Source organism: Amblyomma maculatum, chromosome 3, assembly GCF_055883805.1.
Source record: "Amblyomma maculatum isolate TAMU_Amacu chromosome 3, ASM5588380v1, whole genome shotgun sequence".
NCBI classification, from domain to species: Eukaryota; Metazoa; Arthropoda; class Arachnida; order Ixodida; family Ixodidae; genus Amblyomma; species Amblyomma maculatum.
The window spans coordinates 108,256,550-108,276,915 of record NC_139346.1 but is presented as its reverse complement, the minus strand read 5'-3'; the positions used below and the strand labels follow the sequence as shown (position 1 = coordinate 108,276,915).

Sequence of the window (20,366 nt, the reverse complement as noted above, 5' to 3'; positions counted from 1 at the left end):
TGTCAAGAGCGTGTTGCTTAAAATAGCGAAGATTGTGAACACTTCTAAGGTTTCGAAGCACTGTTAAGTAGATCTAAATGTTCTAAGGAATAGCACAACACGCTGTTAGAATGACATGTCGCAATTTTAGCTAAGCAACTGAAACGCGGTGTACCGGCCGTGCTTGCAGGCAGCTGCAGTACACTGCAAGGCAAGAAACCCTAGCTGCTCTGACTCTCTCGGGCTGTGCAGTATAAACCGAGAAATCTTTGTGAAGGCTGCAAAAAAGTGCACAATGTCCTCCTGGTATTAGCATACTTTCAGCTCTTTGCCGTTGCAGCTGCAACTTGCGCGACAGTCCGCTGCTACGTATCGCCAAACTGTGGCTGCTAGCAGTCTAATTATCCGGCTTCTGATAGCGAAATACATCTAAAGATGTTTACCCAAGTATAATTTAGAGAAATATGTAGCGACTACATGATGACTCAACGACAAAAGAACTTCAACCGAATGAATGATGCATGCTAAACTTCAGGCCTGACAGACGACACACTTCGCACTATACATTACCCCTCTGTTTCATTTGCCAGTGTGGAAGCGCCCGTGAGGACCACTGGCTGCTATCGTGTCATGCCTTTATGGCGTAGCCTTAGTGCGCCTCTAATTTTCCTTTCTTCATAGTTTCTGTGTTGTCCTTAAACACATGATACAATTCTTTATAATTCAGGTTTATTGCGAACGCAAAACTATCAAAGTGCGTAGATGACACCACTATATTTTTGACACTGCCTCTTCCTATTTTGTGAGTGCTTCCCTGAGAAATTCCCGATGACTAAGTTGTTTATACAAATTATACTGGAGGACTTGCGGACTGATTCATCGTTTACCTGTAGAATGAAAAGCAGTCACTACAAGGCGGTCAGAGGTACGCAAGCACAACTTAAGCGCCTGAAAGTGCACATTTGGAATATTTAACTGGTTTATCCCAGGGCTCTTGCTTGGTACGGTGCATGTGATTATATAGACTAGTCCCTGTCAGGAGTTCAAAAAGCGCGGCCCACTCTTCCCAACATTTAGCGATGTTTGTGTTGATATTTCACACCACTTTTCTTGATATCATGGCCTCGTAAATCAGCGGGCAGTTGAATCGTGCGAGGATGTCATAAGCACTACCATATCCAACTTGCACTGAACCCTCTCCGCTCATCTTGTTCCATACGTGAACGCCGAAGCTGTTGCGCACAGCATGAAAAACTTCAGCCGTGTAGTTTCTGCTGAAGAACTTCTGCCAGTCATTATAGTTGATGGCGTAAAACGACTCTGTACGCAATATGCGTACAGGCGATGAAGACCCGCTACCCCATCGTTTGAGGACGTGATAGAACAATGTCGGCCCGCAGCTGCCCCATTTTGTGGTGTCGTATTCGCGGATACACGACTCGAGCACTGCACCTAAGAAAGGGTGCTGGTTTTGGAAGAACAAGGCCGCAGTGCCAGGGAATCCAGGAGTCTCGTAGGCGCCGCCATTTTTCAGGTCTTTAAGTGCTTTGAGCACTATCACATCAAGATCGAGGTAGATGCCCCCGCGTTTCCAAAGAACGAGCCAACGTAGAGCGTCACTCATGTCCTCTACCTTGTTTTTCGATGTCTTCCATGTGCCGGTCTTATACCAAGGATACAGAGGAGTGCCCTGGAACTCTGTCTGCACATCGATGATTGTTGCTCTGAAGTTTGGCAGCGTAGAGAGTGTGCGTATTGTTGAACAATTGTTGGCCATTGAACCAGTTATCAATAGATTCACGGTGAGGGTTGGATTCCGCAGGGCAGCCGACTCCACCGCACACGCCTGCCGTTCGTTGAGGCATGTCTCGTTCCGCAGGGAGCTTTCAACAAACCATATTTGTGGTAGTATTTTCCCGCTCGGCGGCTGTTGTTCCTGTTGGCTACTCACGTCGCATTGACATCTGCAGCTTTCTGTCTCTTGTATTGGTATCAGCGATGGCTGGCTCCAGCCTAAGAAAAGGAAGATAACGTGCAATGCTGATTTAGTATAATGGTTTTGTATTCTCCAATCTTACAGAGCTACCAGATGCAGGTGTAATTTTTCGACCCGTCAGCACAGGATACAATATTACGCTCCTCACCTGTTTTCACGTACTGAGCGATCATTCACTGAGATGTATGTATGCTGTATGCTTTCACAAAGTGACAGCCTCCATGTGGCACCCATCTTTACGTCTAGCATGGCTCTACTTGGCGGATGTTTTTTTTACTATAGCAACACTCGAACATGTTTTTCTGTCCACGTGTGGGTAGATTGCCCCCCCCCCCCCCCCAGACGAATCAAATATTACACCAGTATCCAATCTCGCGAACTGTCCAGCCGATTCGGACTCCGGCGCACGTTGGCGTTCCCGACAAATAATCCGCCCATGCCCTAGCTCGGGGGCTCTACCACTGAGTTGGTGGCAGAGAGGGGGCTTGGAGCAGGGAGCGTACAGTATGCCAAATCTCACAGCTAAATTATAGATCACTATAGATTGAGTGAGCAGGTGGCTGCTGCGCCAGGTCTGCCCTAAGCTGCAGGCAGGCCGTCGCCTGGCGCCGCCTCCGAACTGGGACATTCTCACACTCGCTCCGGGTGAGGCATATGATGCCAGGAAAAGATCAGAATTTTGTTTAAACTGTGACTCTTGAGGGACCCCCGAACACATTATCTGGGATTGCCCCTTTTATCCCGGGAGGGGCCTAAATTTGACGCAGCAACTTTGGGAGACCATGCTGTGCTGCTTGGACCTTGCGCTCCAGCTAGCCGCCATCCAGCTGGCGTGAGACGCCGCCGGCCGACAACGTTTGCCGGCTTGCGTCTGAGGCAGGGCCCCCTGTCACCCGCCCCAAATGACAGATGGCCGCGGCTCCTCATCCGCTGGTCTAAATAAAAAGTCCTACTCTCTCTCTGATGTTTTACACGGCGTTACACAAAGCGCTGCCACATGCTACCACAGCCAGGAAGGCATCATCAGCATCTTCATCAGCCTGACTATACCCACTGCAGGGCGGAGGCCTCTCCCATACTTCTCAAATTAACCCGGTTCTGTGCTAGCTGCATCCACTTGACCCTTGCGAACTTCTTAACCTCTTCTGCCCACTGAACTTTCTGCCACCCCCTGCTACGCTTTCCTTCCCTTGGAATCCAGTTTGTTACCCTAAGCGACCATCGGTTATTCTCTCTTCGCACTACATGTCCTGCCCATGCCCATTTCTTCTTCTTGATTTCCACTGGAATGTCAGTAATTTGAGTTATTTATCTGACTAAATCTGCATGCTTCCTATCTCTTAATGTTACCCCTACCATTTTTCGTTCCATAGCCCTCTGCGTTGTTCTCAACTTAAGTAGAACCCTCTTGGTTAGCCTACACGTTTCAGCCCCATAGATGAGTACAGGTAAGATGCAACTGTTGTATACATTTCTCTTGAGCGATACCGGTAAGCTGCTAGTCATAATCTGCGAGTGCTTGCCAAATGCGCTCCATCCCAATCTTACTCTTGTTATTTCCTTTTCATAGTCCGGATCTGCGGTTACTACCTGTCCTAAGTTGACATATTCGCCTACTACTTCCAGTACTTCGCTACCTAATGTAAACTGCTGTTCCTTCCCGAGGCTATTGAACATTACCTTAGTCTTCTGCATATTGATTTTCAAGCCTACCTTTCTACTTTTCCAGTCTAGGTCATAAATCATTATTTGCAGTTCATCCCCCGAACTACTTATTAAGGCAATGTCATCAGCAAATCGCTGATTACTGAGGTATTCTCCATCTACCCTTATCCCTAACTGCTCCCATTCCAAGTCTCTGAATACTTCCTCTAAGCAAGCTGTGAATAGTACTGGGGAGATCGCGTCTCCTTGCCTAACACCTTTCTTTATGGGAATTTTGTTACTTTCTTTATGCAGAACTATAGTTGCTGTGCAGCCACTATATATATCTTCCAACACTTTCACGTACGGCTCGTCTACCCCCTGATTTCGGAATGCCTGCATCACTACTGAGTCAAATGCTTTTTCGTAATTGTTAGATGCTATGTATAAGGACTGGTCATATTTCGAGCATTTTTTGTCACCTGGGTAATGGTATGGATATGATCGATAGTAGAGTACCGTTTCCGAAAACCTGCTTGATCCTTTGTTTGATTGCAGTCTAAGGTTGTCCTGATTCTATTAGCGATTACCTTAGTAAATACCTTATACGTAACAGACAGTAAGCTGATTGGTCTGTAATTTTTAAGGTCCTTAGAGTCCCCTTGCTTATGAATGAGGATAATGTTTGCATTCTTCCATGGTTCCGGTACCGTCGATGACACCAGGAACTGCGTATACAGGGTGGCCAGCTTTTCTAACACGATATTCGCCCCGTACCTCAGCAAATCTGTAGTTATCGGATCCTCTCCAGCTGATTTGCCCCTTTTCATATTTTCTAATGCTTTCTTGACCTCGTCCTTCGTAACTGGTGGAACGTCTGACGGTTTCTCCCTACCGCCAATCTCCTTACGGTCCTGCTACTTTGGCTACTGTAGAGATCTGTATAGAACTCCTCGGCTACTTTGACTATCTTGTCCATATTCGGATGACGTTGCCCTCCTTGTCCCTTATCGCATACATCTGGTTTTTGCCTATGCCCAATTTCTTTTTTACCGCTTTAAGGCTTCCCCCGTTCTTTGCAGCATGCTCAATTTTCTCCATGTTATACTTCCTTATATAGGCCACCGTGCGCTTATTGATTAGGTTTGATATCTTGGCCATTTCTGTCTCGTGTGTTGGACTGGAAGCTTTCATACTCTGGCGTTTCTTAATCAAATCTTTTGTCTCCTTAGACAGCTTACCGGTATGCTCTCTAACTATCATACTGCCTGCTTCTACAGCACATTCAGTAATGATATCTCTGAAAGTATTGTTCATTGCTTCTAGGGTAATGTCGCCATCCTCATTTAGAGCTGAATATCTATTTTGTAGCGAGATCCTGAACCTCACTAAGCCCCATACCATCCCATTTCATACCTTCTAGTTCCTCGAACAGCACTGCTAAACTAGTTTCACTAGCTAGAGCTCTAGCGTTAAACGTTGCCAGGGTCAGTTTCCATTGGCGCCGTGCCCAGTGGAGCCAGGAATTCTTAGCACCCCCTGTTGCGTCACAGGTCTGACCTCCACCGTGGTCAGTTGTTCCGCAGCCGCTGGTGACTGAGGGCCTGGGTTTTATTGGACTAATCATGAGAGGGTTCGGCCAATTACTGCACCAGGGTGGCCAACTCCTGTTCTAGTGAGGGAGTGTGTTGCCGGAGGTGTTCACCGGCATCAGGTCGCACCCCAAACCTGTTTATGCAATTCCACCAACACGCAGATTTTTTTTCCAGTGGAGAATTGCGCGGCACCGGGATTTGAACCCCGGTCCTCTTGCATGCGAGGTTACTTGGTTGAAGCTCAGTGATGCCTTCCTGTGTGCAGCGGTGGCGTAAAAGGTTTGAGTGCGGCCTTTTACGCCACCGCTGCACACAGGAAGGCATCACTGAGCTTCAACCAAGCAACTTATGCGGGCTTTCTGGAGCGGCGTCTCCCACCAAACGCCAGTTCGAGCGTATGATGCTGGTGGCTTCCATGTTACAAGAGGCAAAGAGCACACGACAGCCATCAGCAATAGCGCATCGGAATGTTTTCGCGATCATTCGCGCACCCGTACATTTCAGGAAACCGGAATGAAATTACGTGTTTAAAATCTTTTATTTCCAGTGCCAATTTTATGTTTTACGCACGCTGGCATGTTCTGCCGATTTTGTCTCTGCTTCTTGTTTTAGAAAATGTCCTGCGCTATCAGACGGACTTCTCGCTGTGCTGGGAACACATGTTCAAAATTAGCGCATATCTCTATATGAGCACTTTTGTCTATGAGCACATCTGCTAAGGTCTGTATTGTTTTCCTGATGCTCCATTGAGAGCATGGGAATTTTCGCTGCATTGCAACGAGGTTCGTGGCTTATGGTACCAACAGTTCTACATCATAGACGTGTTACTTGAATGGCGTGAATAGCGTTTGAATGGCGTAATAAGATTGCATGAACGCTATGAGAACATAAGGCAAAAAAGGAAGGTGAAGTACACTCGATCATAAATACACACGTAGTGTTCTCGTTCTTGTCGCGCTGTTCTGCAACGCATATGAGGTGGAACAGTGAATGTTTTAGCTTCTATATTTACTTTCCCATGGTTTCACGTTATTTTTCATTATGCGATTAGAGTTCATGGTCGTTCAATTGGCGTGGGGCTGTAAATGGCGCAGGAGTAAAATAAATGTTTTCGGTGGGTTTGTCTGCGAGTCAGTGGACGTTACAGGCCTAATTTATTTACTCTAGTTATTTTAGTAATGATATGCCTTTTGTCAGACAACTCACATTTGAAATAAAATTTTTCTCGAGTATTGTGATTCGCCAGTTAAGTCCCTGCAAAGTGTAATCGCGTCGCAGTAAGCATTAGTCAACTTTACCTCGACATTCAATATATATAAAATGGCTCAACCGGCGGCTACTCTTCACATATCTTTGATGTCTGGCGCCGATTTCTGTTTCATTTCTGAAAAATTACAGGCTTCTCTTGCCCTGAGGTTGTTTCTGAGGACGGGTCGAAAGATATGAAGACATGCGAGGAAAACGAAAAGCACAGGACATACGCCATCATCAGAATCAACCTGAGCCATGAACGAACTAGTCTAAACCAAAGTACGTGAGCATATCAGTCTTTTGTGCAATCAGAATAAAACTTTGCCGCAGTACATTGACCAATTCGATCCTTGGTAATGTTAAGTTAGGATTTTAATTTAAGCATGAATGTAATGATTACTCAAGTATCGTTTCATGTACAGAACTAGTAGAATACGATCCGAGCTTTTTTGATAGCTCTCTGTAAGTGAGAAAAACGGCATTTTGGGTAATTTTGAACGAACAAAACTTTGACGATCCCTGTATGGGCCATCTGTTAAAACAGGTGTTTGCGTGTGCTGTGTGACACCATGAACCCCGAGCACTCACCCTTAGCCGTGCGTGGCACCGCCGTGTCTGGGGAAAAGGGGATCTTGGTGGTTGAGCCGATGCCGAGTGTTTGGACCTTTAAAGCCCATCGATTCAGGCAACACACCACTTTGGCTCACGGTTCCCATAGACGGCACCTCCAGGCTGACACACCCGGGGGAAATCGGCAGTCGCCTTTTCCTCTCCTCCCCTCCATCTTTAACTTTCCTATCTTCTATCCTACAACTCTACTGTCCTCTACTATTCTTGCTTTTTCTTTACTTCCAAGCGGCGAGGGTTAATCTTGTGTGGCTGACTAAATTGAGTTACGCCATATTAGGTTATAGGTACGGTGTACGGCTGACGTGGGTAGGGTTTGCCTGCCGATTCCTGTCCCGTCACCTTGTTGGAGGTGGCTCGCACTGCGGCCGAACATCATATGTTTTTTTATGCCTTCTTCCTCTAAGCAAACAAATCGCATTTCCAAGAAAAGGTGGACTAGTGTAGCAGCACAGTTCTTTTCACCGAAGCATGAAACCTCCCGAAATACCGTGCGTTCCACAGTGAAAGCCCTGCCAAACAAGACCGGCTAATATCCCCTTTTGCAGTATCTAAGTCTTTCACAACCACACTCCTGTTTGTAGCTGGCGTATATGTTTGTGAAAGACTTAGCTTTACAGCAAGTGGCACTCGGAAAGTTTTAGCCCCATGTGCAAACGTTGCGATCGCATAGCGGACATGATCGACATGATATGGAAGTGTCCTAGAATATAAAAACCTGACAGAACAGATGAGTCCTGAGAGGCACTACTCAAAGAGGACAATAAAGGGCAACGGGAAATCATCCGTGTCGCCCTGGCCGCTGCTCGGATCCAAGAGATGCAGGTCGACGGCTGAGGGGGAGGGGATATGGCTGGGAGAGAGCTGCGCCTCGGATCCTCGCCAACCTTTTCACGGATGCCAATAAATGTTATTTCTCTCTCTCTCTTCACAACCATGCCAGACTCCGTGTACAAATTTAGTAAACTGACATGCGGGGTCTTCCTGCTTGAGAACCTTCATTAAAGAAAGCAGCGCTGAAAGACGAAGGACTAGAAGAAGGAGGACACACAACTGCGCTGACAAATAACTTTTACTCAGAAAACAGCCGAACCGCACCTTATATACAGCCAGCATTAGAACGAGTGAATGATGCGCATGCGTCCATTTCAAAAATTCGCCTAGGCATCCGCCCAAAGAATGCCAAAACTGACCTATCAATACTCACGAAGAAGTGACGCTGCAAGAAGACGAACAAATGGGCAACAGAAGCAGGAGAAAAACACACCAAGAAACATAACCCGCAGAGGGCGTATACAAAATGTGTGTAAAAGATGTAGATGAAAAGCCAACAACCAACCCGTAAAAAAGGATGACGAAGAAAGAGGAAAACGAGAAAACATCAAAACCTGCAGCAACGCGATGGGAGAGCAAAAAAAAAAAAAAGGCAACAGGCACCACGGCTAAAATACTGGCGGAGAAATAGGCGCTAAGAGCAGTCAATGGCAAAAAAAAAAATGAAAAGGCAACAACCAAAGCGGTTAAAAGATTGATAAAATGTTGGACACAATGAAAGCATTAAAGTCAACAAAATAGCCACCGCTGTGAGGCTAGTCAACAGAACACCGCAGCTAAACCGTGACAAGGAAAAAAGACGCTAAAATAATAATGGTACGAAACACATTAGTTGCCATCAGGAACACAGAGCACGGGAGCGTAAACCCTGATGACAAAAACATTCAAGACCTAAGAAATATGCTAGCAGAAACTAAGACAGAGGGGAGCGAGAGGCGGAGCGTACACGGAGGCAGCAACTCATTAAAGGCAAGCAAAATATGTGCAGACTCAATGCAAGGTAGAGAGGAATGAAAGCTTTTTTTCTAGCAGAAAAACTGGCTGTATGCTAACACATGCATTATTTTGCTTGTTGATAGCGGCGGCTTCTATGATTTCTCTCTTGAGTCTATTTTTGTACTTGGCCAGACTCAGTTTGCACGAAGTTCGGTGAGAATTGGTGGCAGGGCCTGCAGTCCTAGCAATAAATAGCTAGATTTCCAGACCATTTGTCATTAGCATTGCTTTTGTGCTCTAGTCACAAGAAAGGGGAAAGCGATCTTACGAGAGATATGCCCTGAAAAGAGCGGTAGATCAGCTGTAACTTCGACTGTTTCCGCACACCATGCTGTTTTACTGATCCGAGTGTACTTGCTGCACACTCCCGATTCATACATAAAAACATCGCTCGAAGCATTTTGTTACAGACAGACCGAGAATGAAGACTTAGCAAAACCTTTGGCACAAGCGAAATGTTGTAAAACTTGAGAAAAGAAACAGTTTCTGACACCTCTAATACTTGCTAACTACGGAACACTGCTTTGAATTTTCAGATACTTATAACAGTATATAATCACCATACTGTCCCAGAGAAGCTGAAAGTAAGTCGTTCTATCGTGAGTTTTAAAATATGCATGAAAATTTGTTTTATGAAATGAGACGCTGTTTATTTCTGTTTTCTTTTTTTTTTTCAAATGAAAATTATAGTAGCTCTGTTTTTTTCTGTCATTGTTTTCTTATTCAGGAGAGAGAACTTTTTTGGTATTGTTTTCTTTTCAGCCAAAAATGTTGTCTGCCCCAACAGCTGAATGTAAGCAATGTACAATATAAGTAACAAATACAAATTCAAAACCTTCCACCGGACACCTCGTGATATCTCAAACCGGGCTTGACACTATCTTGACGTCAGTTAGATTTCATTGTTACGCGCGCCATCAGTGCGAGGGCCTTCAGGCGCCTACTGCAGCTGCCGACAGCCGTAGTTTATGAAGGCAGCAGATGAGCTTCCTGCAGCAGCTGAATTGTCTACGAATGCAGCTTTACCGGAAATTTTCGTCGAACCACATTTCGATTTAACCGCGGATTCTGTCATTGAGCTTAAGGAGAGGCAAGTCGTAAGTTGCGTTATACCAAAGGAAATACAGCGCTAAGTTTTAGACGAACCACACAAAAAGACGGACGGGACAAGCGCTAACTCCAACTAAGTTTATTGAAAGATTCATGTGCACATATATAACCCGAAGACAGTGAACGCTTGCGCATGTCCCTAAAGTAAGAAGGAAAAAAACAATTCAGAAAAAACACCCTAAGGAAAAACCTTCTCATAATCTCGTATTTTTTAACAATCTGTGTTCACTTTCGCGTAAAGATACAGAAGTCGTGCTGATACACTTACCCCCCCCTCTCTTTGATAAAAAAGGCTTCTGCGAGCTCTCGAGATAATCTGTCTTTACTTCTGGTTAGAATTTTAATCTCTCCAAATCGTGGTTCACAGATTTTTTTTATTTTCATCAAGGCAAGAGCGGCAATGGGCGGGTAGGTTTTGGAACGAGTCTGATGCGTTCCCTAAAGACCTGTTATGCTCGCCGGCACGCTCGTTAACGCAGCGTCCGGTCTGACCGACGTACACCTTGCCACACGTAAGGGGGATCTCGTAGACCACTCCCGTGGCACACTTTACGTAGGGCTTCGAGTGTTTCTTTCCACACCCAGATGTTGTTTGAGTCTTACTGGTAACCTTGGGGCACATCTTGGCCAATTTGCAGGGGGCGGAGAAGACCATGGCAACTCCGTACTTGTTGCCAACTCGTTTTAAATTGTGGGATACTTTGTGTATATACGGTATCACCACTGGCTTGGCTCCACGTAAGGATTGTTTTCGACGTTGCCCCTTTGGCTTGCCCTTGAGGTTTTGTAGCAATGCCTCGGTCACGCTAGCCAAAACATGGTCTGGAAACCCTGCTTTGCGCAGTCTGCTCACCTCACCCTGGAAGCTCGCTTTCATCATGTGAGTGCACGACTTGAGGAGTGCAGATTCCATAGAGAGGGCGGCAATAGCTCTCTTTACGGTTTTTGACTGGGCCGAATCGAATGGCAAGAAATCTTTCTTAGCCCTAGGAAGGTAGCGCCAGCACACACTTCTGTCCCCCAGCTTAATGTTCAGGTCTAAAAACTGGGGGCAGTCCTGTTCGGGAAGCTCAAATGCGAATGAGAGCCCCTTTCCATGTTGCTTAAACATTTCTAATATTCTCATGGCAGTCTCCTCATAGCGGCCTGTGTCATGTCTGTTTAAAATCACTAAAAAATCATCTACATATCTAAAAATTTTTAGGACTGTTCCGTCGTCAGTTAGTGATGCCAAAATGTTGTCAATAGATGCGAGAAAGATATTACATAAGACTGGCGCTACACATGAACCGATGGAAATGCCCTGGCGTTGTAGGAACCGCCGGTTGTCAAACTGGATGAAAGTAGACTTAACATAAAACTCTAAAAGAGACATGAAATTGTCAACCCTAACCCCTGCTTTATTTTGAAATGCAATGGTACCGCTAGCTTCAATGCATTGTCGAACAGAAGTGAACAGGTCGCTATGGGGCACCGAGTAAAAAAGGTCTACGACATCTGCGAAGAAGGCGTAACCGACATGCTTTTCCCTCTCCAACACACCGACTACATCAAAAGAATTTTTTGTGGAAAAAAGGTCAGAAACATGCAAGTCCTTCAGGTTCTTAAGCAAAAAGCGGCTTATATGTTGCTGCCAAGTACCCTTCTCGCTGACTAGGGCCCTAAACGGTGCATCTGGTTTATGGGTCTTCACTGAAAAGAAGATAGACAAATTATTCACAGGTGAGTTCAAAACATCTCTTGCCAGTCTCTGCAGCCCCAGGGATTTGCACAAGTCAACAGCTTTGCCTTTTACCCTGGTGGCAGACGGTTTTACTTGCATGAAGTTCTTCGAAATCGCTTGAACAGCTTTCTTGTTGTAAAGGCCTGAAGGCATGAGAAAAAAGCTCCCTTCTTTGTCCGCTTGCAGAAGGGACAGACCATTATCCTTGCAATACGTCGGTCAGACCGGACGCTGCGTTAACGAGCGTGCCGGCGAGCATAACAGGTCTTTAGGGAACGCATCAGACTCGTTCCAAAACCTACCCGCCCATTGCCGCTCTTGCCTTAATGAAAATAAAAAAATCTGTGAACCACGATTTGGAGAGATTAAAATTCTAACCAGAAGTAAAGGCAGATTAGCTCGAGAGCTCGCAGAAGCCTTTTTTATCAAAGAGAGGGGGGGTAAGTGTGTCAGCACGACTTCTGTATCTTTACGCGAAAGTGAACACAGATTGTTAAAAAATACGAGATTATGAGAAGGTTTTTCCTTAGGGTGTTTTTTCTGAATGTTTTTTTTTCTTCTTACTTTAGGGACATGCGCAAGCGTTCACTGTCTTCGGGTTATATATGTGCACATGAATCTTTCAATAAACTTAGTTGGAGTTAGCGCTTGTCCCGTCCGTCTTTCTGTGTGGTTCGTCTAAAACTTAGCGCTGTATTTCCTTTGGTATAACGCAATGTCACACCAACTAGCCCAGCAAGAGATACTGTTAAGTCGTAAGTACCATGGTTTTCACGTTGATGCCTGATTTCCGTTTATTGGAGTGAACCCCAGAGGTATCAACGGAGGAAGTGCAGTAAAACGAGGCATCGCAGAAATTCATTGATAAGAGTGATGATTTTAAGTGGGCAAATTGCCATGTTAGCAATGTTAGCAGCCACCGAGGAGCGGCTGCCGTACTTTGTGAAACACCTTTCGGCGAGACGTATTGCAATCAGCGACCGATCCAGATGGGCTCTCTAGCACTAAACAAAAAGCATCGAGCAAGTTACGAACGTAGAACGTCGAGCTTCTGTGATGTTTAGAAACAAGATTAGTTTCGGACCTCCAATAAAAGAAGATTGCGAACAAGCGCAACATGTTGATACTGTGCCAGACAACATACCCCCAGAGCGATCATTCAAAAGAATGCACTTTATCGGTCTGAGGAGGCACGAAAGTGGCAAGGAGGAGCTTATGGGATAGAGCGACATCACTTAAGAGCTCTAGAAGCCATCAATAGAAAACAATAAAAGCACATTCAATCGCTTTAAGCAAGACAGCAAGGAAAGCGAACAGCAGACAGCCTCCTTCGAAGAGCTCAAGAGTGCAACTTGTGAAACGAACATGCGAAAGGAAGACGTCTCGACAGTGAATCTAGCATACTCGCCGACCGCTGTAGACCGTAATAAAGAGGCCGAGGTGAAAAACGAAAAGCTTGTCTCAGGTGTTATTGCATAAACTCAAGAACTGAGTCTTGCAATGCCGCAAGCACTTGTGGAGTTAGCAAAAGTACGGAAGAAAGACAGCAATTCGTCGAACAGCCTGGGAAAGTGGCGGCCACTGTTTCAGAAGCACAAAAAGAAAGGAAGGCCACTGCACAGGAAAAGTACACGGTGGAAAAACCCAGAGGGGTGTGTTGTGTCAGAGTGTGTCAGTAGTGTCAAAGTGTTGACATCAAGGCTGTGCGTTTAATTTTCCAGCTGCAGCTATGAATTTCTAGTCCTGCGCCCTGTTCCTGGTGCGCCAGCGGTTTCACCTTGACGCCGCAGAGCCCTAAACGGGGGGGGGGGGGGGGGGGGGGTCACCAAGAAGGATACAGAGCGTCATGTTGGCATATTGACGGCCAGGGGGACAGCCGGGGATTAGAAAAAGCTAGAGGCGGCCTGGTATCTGCCCTGCTTCTATGCCATCTACATTTGCGGCTTTGGAAAAACTCCGGTTTGCAATTTCATCCACACGATTTCCTCTTTTGTGCTTTTTCTTTTCTTTACTGATTTCCAATGCTGAATAGGTGTCACGACCGCACTTGTAATGAGAAATGAATTAGTGAAATGATCTGTGTTCGTCACCCGAAGGGAGATGTTTGTCGCATACAGGAGGCACGTCAGCGACAACTGACCGGAAAGTGAGCCCTCGGGCGGTGGTGTGCATCTCTCACAGGCCATTATGAGCCAGGGACCAGATTAGTACGATTTGTTCGGCTGACACGCCCTTTTCTAAGAATTATTATGGCTCCAGCAGATACTCTGCTTGATCATAATTTTTAGTGGCTGCCTTGGAGTCGCTATCACCCTTGTGCCGTTTTGCAATAACACAAAACACAGATCCGGAGCCGAGTTTCGCGTATGCCGTATGCTGCGACTGAGTGACTGGAACCGACTGCCACCTCACTGTTGTGACGCATGAACACATGGTTATCTACCGAGATACCGGCTAAGCCACTGTTAACGACAGTAGCTGCGGTGACGTGGCTAGCCAACGGATATAAATACTACTAACCTTTAATAAAGCTTGTTCGTTCTTCGCCAACCACTTCTCGATTCACTTCAGTGGCGACGAGGCTGCCCACAGCCGGGCACTGTCTGCTCCATGGCGGCCCACGCCGGACCGCCGGGTTTCGACGAAACGGAAGACAGTTGGGAAGCCTATCAGGTGCGTCTGGAATCTTATTTTGAAGCTTACGGAATCGATGACTCGAAGAAACGACGGGCTCTTCTAACGGCAGCTTTAAGTACAGCAACAGTCGGCATAATAACGGGACGTTGCGCGCCGGTCAAGATTCAAGAGCTAGCCTACGAGCAGCTGGTTCTGCTGCTGACTGAGCATTTCGCGCCGCAAGGCAATGAAATTGCGGAGTCGTACAAGTTCTTCACAAGACGCCAGCGTCCGGACAAAACAATGAAGGACTTTATTGCCGAAATTCGGAAGCAAGCCTGTAGGTGCAACTTTGGCGATGCAAGGGACAGGATGTTACGAGACAGACTTGTTTGCGGTCTGCGTGATACCGGCGTTCAGCGGAAACTCTTGTCAAAAGCTTCGCTAACGCTGAAAGAAGCCGAGGATATAGCGTTAGCTGCAGAGATGGCAGCCCTTAACGTGGACCACATGGATAAGACAAAGGATCATGGCAATATTAATGCCGTGAGGAGCAAGCAGCAGGGCCAACCGTATTGCCACAAAACTCGTACGCACACGGCATCTAAACCAAGCCCAGGTGACGCTTGCCCGTGTTGCGGTAGCACTGAGCACAAGGCAGGGAAGTGCAAGTTTCGCCGGGAGGAGTGTTTTCGCTGCCGACGGAAAGGGCACCTAGCTAAAATGTGCGCGTTGAAACAACCAGGAGTGGCACTTTGTGAAGAGCATTCCTCGTCAAGTGACGGCAACGAGCTTTGTCTACTTAGTTTGTACACTGCGTCTGTTAACTTGACCACGCCCATTATTCGCACATTTCGTTGGAGCGGGATTCCGATCAAGATGCAAGTAGACACAGGCTCGCCGGTCTCCATCATTACGTGGAAAACCTACTGCAAGCATCGGCATGCCTGGCCTGCGCTACTCAAGACGTCTTTGCAATTGTCCTGCTTCCTGGGCAAGCTCCCCGTGAAGGGCCAGCTCAAGCTCCCTGTCTCGTACGCGGGAAAAACCTTGGAAGCGACGCTGACCGTGCTGCAGTGCGCTGGCCCGGACTTGTGCGGACGTGACATCATCAGCGCATTTGAGCATAGCGGAAGACCCGTCCTCAGCATTGCCAGCGATGCAACCTCTGGTGAGCAAGATTTGTCGCACCAACCTTCCGTTAGCGCACTGTTAGAAGAGTTCAGTGATTTGTTTACGCCAGGTCTAGGGCGCATTAACGTTCCCGCAGTTCATCTGCGGTTGCATGAAAATGCGAAACCGCGTTTCTGCAAAGCTCGTTCTGTGCCATATGCAATGCGGGAGCAAGTGTCTAATGAAATAGACCGGCTTGTTAAAGATGGCATTCTCTCGCCTATCGACAGTGCGGATTGGGCCACGCCTCTGGTTCCCGTGGTCAAGAAGAATGGTTCCATTCGGTTGTGTGGTGATTTTAAGGTGACCGCAAACTCTGCATGCGTTACGGAGCAGTACCCATTGCCGAAAATACGGGATATTTTCGCCAACCTAAACGGCGGGGAAGTCTTCAGCACTATCGACTTGAAAGATGCTTACAATCAGTTGCCGCTTGATGAGAAAACCAGGAAGCTTTTGGTCGTAAACACCCCGAAAGGCCTGTTTTGCTTCAATCGACTTCCGTTTGGTGTAGCCTCTGCTCCTGCAATTTTTCAGAGACGTATGGAAGGCATCCTGCAAGGCATTCCGGGCGTTCAGGTTTACCTGGACGACGTAGTGGTCGCGGAAAAACACGGGAACTCTGACACACTGCGTGAAGTTTTCAGGCGTTTCCGGCAGCATGGTGTGAAGTTGCATCCCCAGAAATGCAAGTTTCGGCAAGCAGAAGTTGAATTTCTGGGGCATCGTATAAGCGCGGACGGGTTGTTACCTAAGGCAGATAACACTGCCGCCATAGCAAAGATGCCGAAGCCAACGTGCGTTGCGGAACTGCGGGCATTCTTGGGGTTTGTAACCTATTACCACGCATTTCTTGGAAATTTGGCTATGGTTCTGGAGCCGCTGCATGAATTATTAAGAAAGAACGCACGCTGGAAGTGGGGGGCGAGACAAGATAACGCTTTCCGGACAACGAAGCGGCTGCTAGAGGAAGCAAAGTTCTTGGCACACTACGATCCAAGTAAGCCCCTTTTCTTGGAAACCGATGCATCATCGTGTGGCGTTGGCGCCGTACTATACCACAGAGTAAATGGGCAAGATCTACCAATCGGGTTCCGATCGCGAACTCTTTCAGCTGCTGAGCGCAATTACGCGCAGATTGAAAGAGAGGCATTGGCGGTAGTATTTGGTGTTACAAAGTTCCGGGAATATCTGCTCGGGAATCAGTTCACACTCGTCACTGGTCACATACCTCTCGTGAGCCTTTTCAGCCCCGACAAGCCCGTTCCAGCCATGGCCGCTGCACGGATTCAGCGTTGGTCTCTCCTGCTGAGCGCCTACAACTACAAAATTCAGTACAAACCAGGGAAGGCACTGATTCCTGCCGACACCCTTAGCCGTTTGCCTGTGCGGGAGAAGCAAAACGCTAAGATTGCAGAAGATGATGCGCGTGAGTACGTTCTTCTAACAGATCACCTAAATTCTGGTCCGGTCTCAGCGATTGATTTGGCAAAGATGACGGGCAGTGATAGCGACCTCGCGCAAGTCCGCCAATACATTCACAATGGCTGGCCACGATACTGGCAGCCCAGTCAGGAGCCACTACGCGCATATATGCACAGGAAGGACGAACTGACTTGCAGCCATGGAATTGTATACTGGGGTCATCGTGCGGTAATTCCGACGGCTGCGAGGCTACCAATGCTGCGTATGCTGCATGACGCGCATCAAGGTATAACGGCCATGAAGAACTTGGCTCGGTCTGTATTCTGGTATCCAGGACTCGATCGGGACATTGAGAAGCTTGTCAACGCGTGTCCAACATGCATAGAATGCGGCAGCATGCCCGCGGCCCAACAACCCGTTCCTTGGCCGAAAACGGAAGAGCCCTGGTCTAGAATCCATGTCGATTTTGCGGGGCCCTTGGAAGGTCACATGTTGATGGTTGTGGTCGATTCTCATACGAAATGGCTCGAGGTTGCTGCTATGAAGACTGCCACTTCAATGAAAACAATTGAAGCACTGCAGACAATGTTCAGCCGATTCGGCTTGCCAAGGACTCTCGTGACTGATAACGGGCCGCAGTTTAGTAGCGAGGAGTTCAGGGCATATATGATGCGCAATGGCATCATTCATTTGCGGACAGCTCCTTACAAGCCGCAGTCTAACGGCCTGGCGGAAAGGGCGGTACGTACTGTGAAGCAAGGACTAAGCAAGAACACGCACGGTAGTCTGCAAGCACGCCTGGACCACATTCTGTCTCATTATCGGCGTACCCCCCATCTAAACGGGAAAACCCCGGCCTCCATGCTTCTCGGTTACGAGCCGCGCTGTTTACTGCACAATATCGTGTCACGACCTTTTCCCTCTGCAGGTGCTTGCAACAACGGCAAACCGCTGCGCAAGGAAATCTGGTTCAAGAACTACGGAGCAGGTGACAAGTGGAGACCAGGTGTGATAGAGTCCACCGAGGGCTCGCGCATGACAACCGTAAAGACCGCAGATGGGGAGCAACATCGCCGCCACCTGGACCAGCTAAAGACCAGGAGAACCAGTGTGGAAGGAGCGGAGGTTAAACCCGAGGCCCCCACGGAGGCATCAATGGCTGAAGACAGCCCAAGCGTATCGGGAGAGCCGCAGTCTCAAGTGCACGGCAGCAGCGCGAGCCAGTGTCAAGCGGGCGCTGACATGCAAACGCCGTCAGGCTCACAAGCTGAGGACAGTACAAACGAGGCACCGGTGACTGGCGGCGCTGGAGTGACACTGCGTAGGTCAAAAAGGAACACCCGACGCCCCGACCGCTTCACTCCTTAAGAGGGGAGAATTGTTGTGACGCATGAACACATGCTTATCTACCGAGATACCGGCTAAGCCACTGTTAACGACAGTAGCTGCGGTGACGTGGCTAGCCAACGGCTATAAATACTACTAACCTTTAATAAAGCTTGTTCGTTCTTCGCCAACCACTTCTCGATTCACTTCACTCACCTAACAAATATCATCGACTCGATTGACCTAATTGATTCTTGACTACCTTGACTACCTTGACTACCTTCACTAACTTGTTATTGTGTTGCTGCTTTAAATCTTTCTGTGTGTTTGAAATAACAAAAAAATAAATTCCCTTTTACTGCTGATTTCACTGATGTATTTCATTTAATTGTACAAAATGTTCGATTTTTCTACCCCTGGCTGCTATGGTTATTGTGTTCTAGCTTTGTGTAATGTTTTATATATAATGTAATAATGTTATTGTTGCCACTCCTGGCAGGGCTCACCAAAGGGCCTGCAGTATATTGTAAATAAATAAAGTAAGGCAAATGAGGACTAAGACGCCTAATGAGCACAGGTATAAGGAATGAATGGTTTACCGATATAAAAAAGAAAGAAAACGGGAAACAAGTTGATGCACAAACAAGTGAACAAGGCCCACTCCACCAAACTCTAAGGGAAGGAACAAGTTGTCATGCCGCATGGGCTCCCAATGAGAGCGCCACACAAATGTTGCAAATATTCTGTGTATAACGTGTACCTTTCTCCTCGCACAATGCAGCACTTGAAGGACATACCCAAGCTTTGGTAACAGAAACAAAAATATGTTACAGACCTGTGCCCTAGCAAACACTGAGAGTTCCCTACCCATCCAAGCCTGTGTTTGTCGCCGAATAGGTACGATTTGTGAATCCCAGTAGGCTGCGCTGTTGCGAACCTGGTGCAGCAGAACCCCTAGGTACTGAAGAGGACTACAGTCCCAGCATATGCCTCTAAACTGGCTTGGTCTAGTGCCCCAATGGCCCAACCAAACGCCTTTGGATTTATCTAAATTACGAGCCGCCCCTGATACGTCGCAGAACTGTTCGATCAAGTGTTAGCCCCAAGTACAATCTTTTATCAGAACAAAAGAGGGCGATATCGTCCGCGTAGGCTAAAATCTTAACTTCACATTGAGCCAGAGAGAAACCACGGATGGCTGCACTGTTAATTATACGGAGACAGAGGTTCCAGATATAAAGCAAACAACAATGGAGACAGCGGACATCCTTGATGAACAGAAGATTCCAGTGGTATTGGTTTCGTTAGCTCCTGATTAACAATGAGTCTTGTATACGAGTTCATATAGCGCAGCCTTATGCCTTTGAGCAAAACCAATGTTTGCATGCTCCAAGACCGCGAACAAGAAATCGTGCCGAACGTTATCAAAGGCCTTCGCCAGGTCAATTTGAATCAGGGCTAGTTGGCCTGTCTCATCTGATACTGTTTCTACTACTGAACGTGCAACATGGACGTGTGTTCGAATACTGCGCCCTCTGATACCACATACTTGATGCGAACCTATCAAGTTCATAATGACCAGCTGCGGACGACAACAAATAACCTTTGCAAGCATTTTGTAATCAACAGTACGGTGAGAAATTTGACGATATCCTTCAACAGGTTTCAACCGATTAATATCTTTGCTTTTGGGAATTAATATTGGGTGGCCTGAATAGAAAGTGAGAGGTAGGAAACCCACATCATAAGCTGCTTGGAGAACTTCCATCAAAACAGGCGTTAAGCAAGGCGAAAATGTTTTATAGCATTCACTAGTAATACCATCTGGGCCAGGAGATTTTTGGCTCTGAAGGCCTAAAATGGCTGATTTAATTTCGACCAAAGTGATTGGTCCCTCTACTACAGCACTCTTCTCATCGTCTAGTCGAGGGAAGTTCTCAAGTAAGGAATTATAATCGGAACCCTGATTTGGATCTTCGCAACTGCCGAACAGCTGTCGATAATAATCTCCATACTGAATTTCCAATATTTCCTTCGCAAGAGCATTCTCTCTTTCATCACTGAGAGCCCT

At 47.0% G+C, this 20,366-nt stretch overlaps 3 protein-coding genes across 3 annotated transcripts in view; 2 read left to right on the top strand and 1 right to left on the bottom strand.

The window, feature by feature from the left end:
• Nucleotides 1–690: 690 nt before the first annotated feature.
• LOC146195518 (lactosylceramide 4-alpha-galactosyltransferase-like) overlaps nt 691–20,366 on the bottom strand; it is a 33,637-nt gene continuing 13,961 nt past the window's right edge. The window contains exon 2 of the mRNA XM_084597856.1: nt 691–1,992. Coding sequence (XP_084453982.1) covers nt 1,076–1,992 — 917 coding nt within the window. The 3' untranslated portion in view covers nt 691–1,075. The remainder of the gene's footprint in view (nt 1,993–20,366) is intronic.
• On the top strand, nt 14,290–15,058 carry LOC146195520 (uncharacterized; the record flags this gene model as incomplete). Its single annotated transcript, XM_084595965.1, has 1 exon — nt 14,290–15,058. A coding segment is annotated over exon 1 (693 nt), but the record flags the coding sequence as incomplete, so codon positions are not given.
• On the top strand, nt 15,062–18,481 carry LOC146195519 (uncharacterized). Its single transcript, XM_084597855.1, has 2 exons — nt 15,062–15,542; nt 17,898–18,481. Exons 1-2 carry the CDS (start codon nt 15,095–15,097, stop codon nt 18,335–18,337), a joined length of 888 nt encoding a protein of 295 aa, XP_084453981.1. The 5' UTR covers nt 15,062–15,094; the 3' UTR covers nt 18,338–18,481.

Coding starts and splice junctions, on each gene's coding strand:
- LOC146195519 (XM_084597855.1), top strand. CDS start 15,095: ATGTGCGCGTTGAAACAACCAGGAGTGGCACTTTGTGAAGAGCATTCC. Junction 15,543..17,897: donor TGCCAGCGATGCAACCTCTG/GTGAGCAAGATT, acceptor TTCCCTCTGCAG/GTGCTTGCAACAACGGCAAA.